We start from the raw sequence: 2957 nt of genomic DNA on the forward strand, positions 1-2957 counted from the left end.
ATGAAAGCCGTCACACTAATAGTACTAGCATCGCTTGCAACAACAACTTTATCTAAGCCCTTTGGTGGAAAAGGCAAAACTGGTTGGGGTGACATGGACATGAGCTTTGACTTTGTAATGTTGTTCAAAAATTCTGATAATTCCTGGAACTTTAAGGCAATCGCACAGTTTATTAAATCAATGAATGAAGACATGCTTGCAGGGCTACTTGAAGGAATGTTCAAAAATTTTATGAGAGCTAAAAGTTACGGCAAGAAAGAAGTCATTGACATGCCAGAATTTGTTGAGCTTGAGGGTGAAGTAAGTTTATATAAAAAGTATGCTGTGTATAAATAAAAAGAAGCTAAAATAATATTAATTTAATTTTCCGTCAAATAAAAGTATTTTTAATCTATTTTAATGTATATATCTATTTGTAAATAAACAAGTTATAAATGTTTACAACTTACAAATGAATAGTTATAAGTTATTAGTTAAACTAAATACAAACTTATAACAACTATTTTAACGATAACCCTTTATTTTCATTATAATTAGTACTACAACTACCTTTACTTATATATAAAATCGTCCAGAGCGAAAATTACCAAGTTGGAAACTTAATTGGAGCTAAATGGGCCTGCACATCTGTGGAAGTAGAAGAAGAAACTGAAGTCGACAAAATAGTGTTTAACAGACTGTTCAACTACATTTCAGGTAACTATTGAATATTACCTTTCAAGTGTAGTTTTCTTTTTATTGCTTTGAAAATTTATCTCAATTATCTAATTTTTTGTTTGCAGAAAATGATATCAAAATGACTGCACCAGTTACTGAAAAAGTTGAAGGAAACAAACTGACCATGTGCTTTTACCTGCCGAAAAAATTCCAGGAAAACTATCCAACACCGCAAAATGAAAATGTTTTTATTCTTTCCAAGCCGACTATGAAAATTTTTAAACTGTTAGTAAAACCTCTGAACTTATTTATATATATATATATATATATATAAAAGTTTATTTAAAGATGCAAAACTCAAAGGACTCGAGTTTCGTGACTATTCACTCATCAGCTTTAGAACAAGTTTAAAATAAAGCACAAAACAAAATCACTAATGAAAGTAAAAAATTTTTTGCATAAATAGATTATGACGTAATTTTGAAACTATCAAAAACCATTGCATGTAGAACTTCTTTTAGAAGGTCAGAGTTAACTGTTAACTATTAACTATTTACAAGGCAACAGTTAACTCTGACCTTGAAAAGAAGTTCTACATCGGCTTATGCTCCACTCAATTCAGATTTCGGTATGCCAACCATAAAAAATCCTTTAAAGGTGGTCTATACGAAAATGAAACTGAGCTTTCGAAGTATGTTTGCGGCCTTAAGCGCAAAAACATTGATTTTAAATTAACTTGGGAGGTGATAAAAAGAGCACAGCCAATAGCAGATGGTAACAACCCTATTTGTAGGCTGTGCTTAAAAGAATCAACAGCCGTTATGTATGCGTTAAAAAAGTAAGGTTGTTTAAATAAGAGGAGCGAATTTATATCGTCTTGTCGACATATGAAAAAGCTTCTCTTAAAATACAACAAATTTTGAAGCATTTTATACTCAATTAACTGTTGTTTTCGTTAATTTAAGTTGTTTGATTAGTTAGATGGTAGATCGATTTTTGTACTGAATATTTGTAATGTACAATATTACGTCATACTGTTTTTTGTTTTTTTGTATAACTTTTGTATCTTTGTTTAGTACAGTGCTTTTCATTTTGAATTTAACTGGCTGATGATTAAAGCTTTATGAAAAATTAAAGCTTTATGAAACATATATACCAGAATTTTTAAAATCGCCATTTCAATTTATATATATATATATATATATATATTTAGATATATACCTAAATTATTGCAAACATAAATGCTAAATTATAAAATCCATTCAAGTTGTAATTTCTATCTGTAAGTGTTAAAACAAATGTTATTTAAACTTATTTAGAGGGGCTCCAGTTACTGGATATGATAGAGAGCATTTCAATGAAATCAAAGATAACCTTGAAACGTTTATAGAAGAAGAAGGCAATCATGTCAACGAGTACAACAGAGACTTTTACATTAGAGTTTCTTACACTGACCCAACAAAATCAGATAATGCTTACAGCGAAGTTTGGTTCGTAGCAAACGAATAACTATAACTTTTTCACCGAATAAACTGTAAAGCAAACATCATAAGTTTTTTTTTTTCTACTTCGTGTGATTTGAATAGTTTAAGGTTCGAAACTAATTTGTACTATAAATTTTTAGTAGAATTACAAGTGTATGCAAAATTTTTATTAATTTGTTTTACCAGTTTAGATCATAAACGTTAGTTTTAAAACATATCGTATTAAATTATTCCAGTCCAAAACTTTTATATCCTTTAGACTTTTTGTAAAACATTAATTGTATACAACCAAAAGGTATATAGTAAAAAATTTAGACTTGTGTAAATGTTTGAACTACTTTTAGCTAAATTGATTTATATTATGTTGGCAAACGATTGTTTTACAAAAGTGAACAGCTTAAAACCACATTTTAAGTTGTGTTTTTTTGAAAATAAACTAAACCTATCTAAAGACGTATCTATAAAAGTTAAACGTTTCTAGTTTAGCTTGCAAGAAAAAAACTTGTCAGTTAAGCTTTTATTTGTGTAGCAGACTTCGTCTTTATGCTGTTGAAAAACAGATTGATATGAACTTTGGTACGCTTTGATTTGAAGTTATTTGTAATATAAATTATATATTAGTATATTGTTTTGTTCCAAAACATATTGCTTCAATCAAGTATATTTTTTAAAAATTAAGGTTATCTTTTAAGATAAATCCTAAAACTGAAAGTTTCTAAAGATTTGATACTAAAAAAAACATTTATTATTAGTGTACTCACTTTAATTTATCCTTTTTAGATTACTCAACTAGTTTTATATAAAACTTTTTACATT

The 2957-nt window shown here is 28.0% G+C and overlaps 1 protein-coding gene across 1 annotated transcript; it reads left to right on the top strand.

Moving 5' to 3' along the window:
* On the top strand, positions 1–2957 carry LOC145829650 (heme-binding protein 2-like). Its single transcript, XM_082937502.1, has 4 exons — positions 1–300; positions 576–696; positions 783–942; positions 1977–2957. The coding sequence occupies exons 1-4, from the start codon at positions 1–3 to the stop codon at positions 2164–2166; spliced, it is 771 nt and encodes a 256-aa protein (XP_082793628.1). The 3' UTR covers positions 2167–2957.

The sequence above is a fragment of the Thalia democratica genome, chromosome 2 (assembly GCF_965202585.1).
Source record: "Thalia democratica chromosome 2, ktThaDemo2.hap1.1, whole genome shotgun sequence".
NCBI classification, from domain to species: Eukaryota; Metazoa; Chordata; class Thaliacea; order Salpida; family Salpidae; genus Thalia; species Thalia democratica.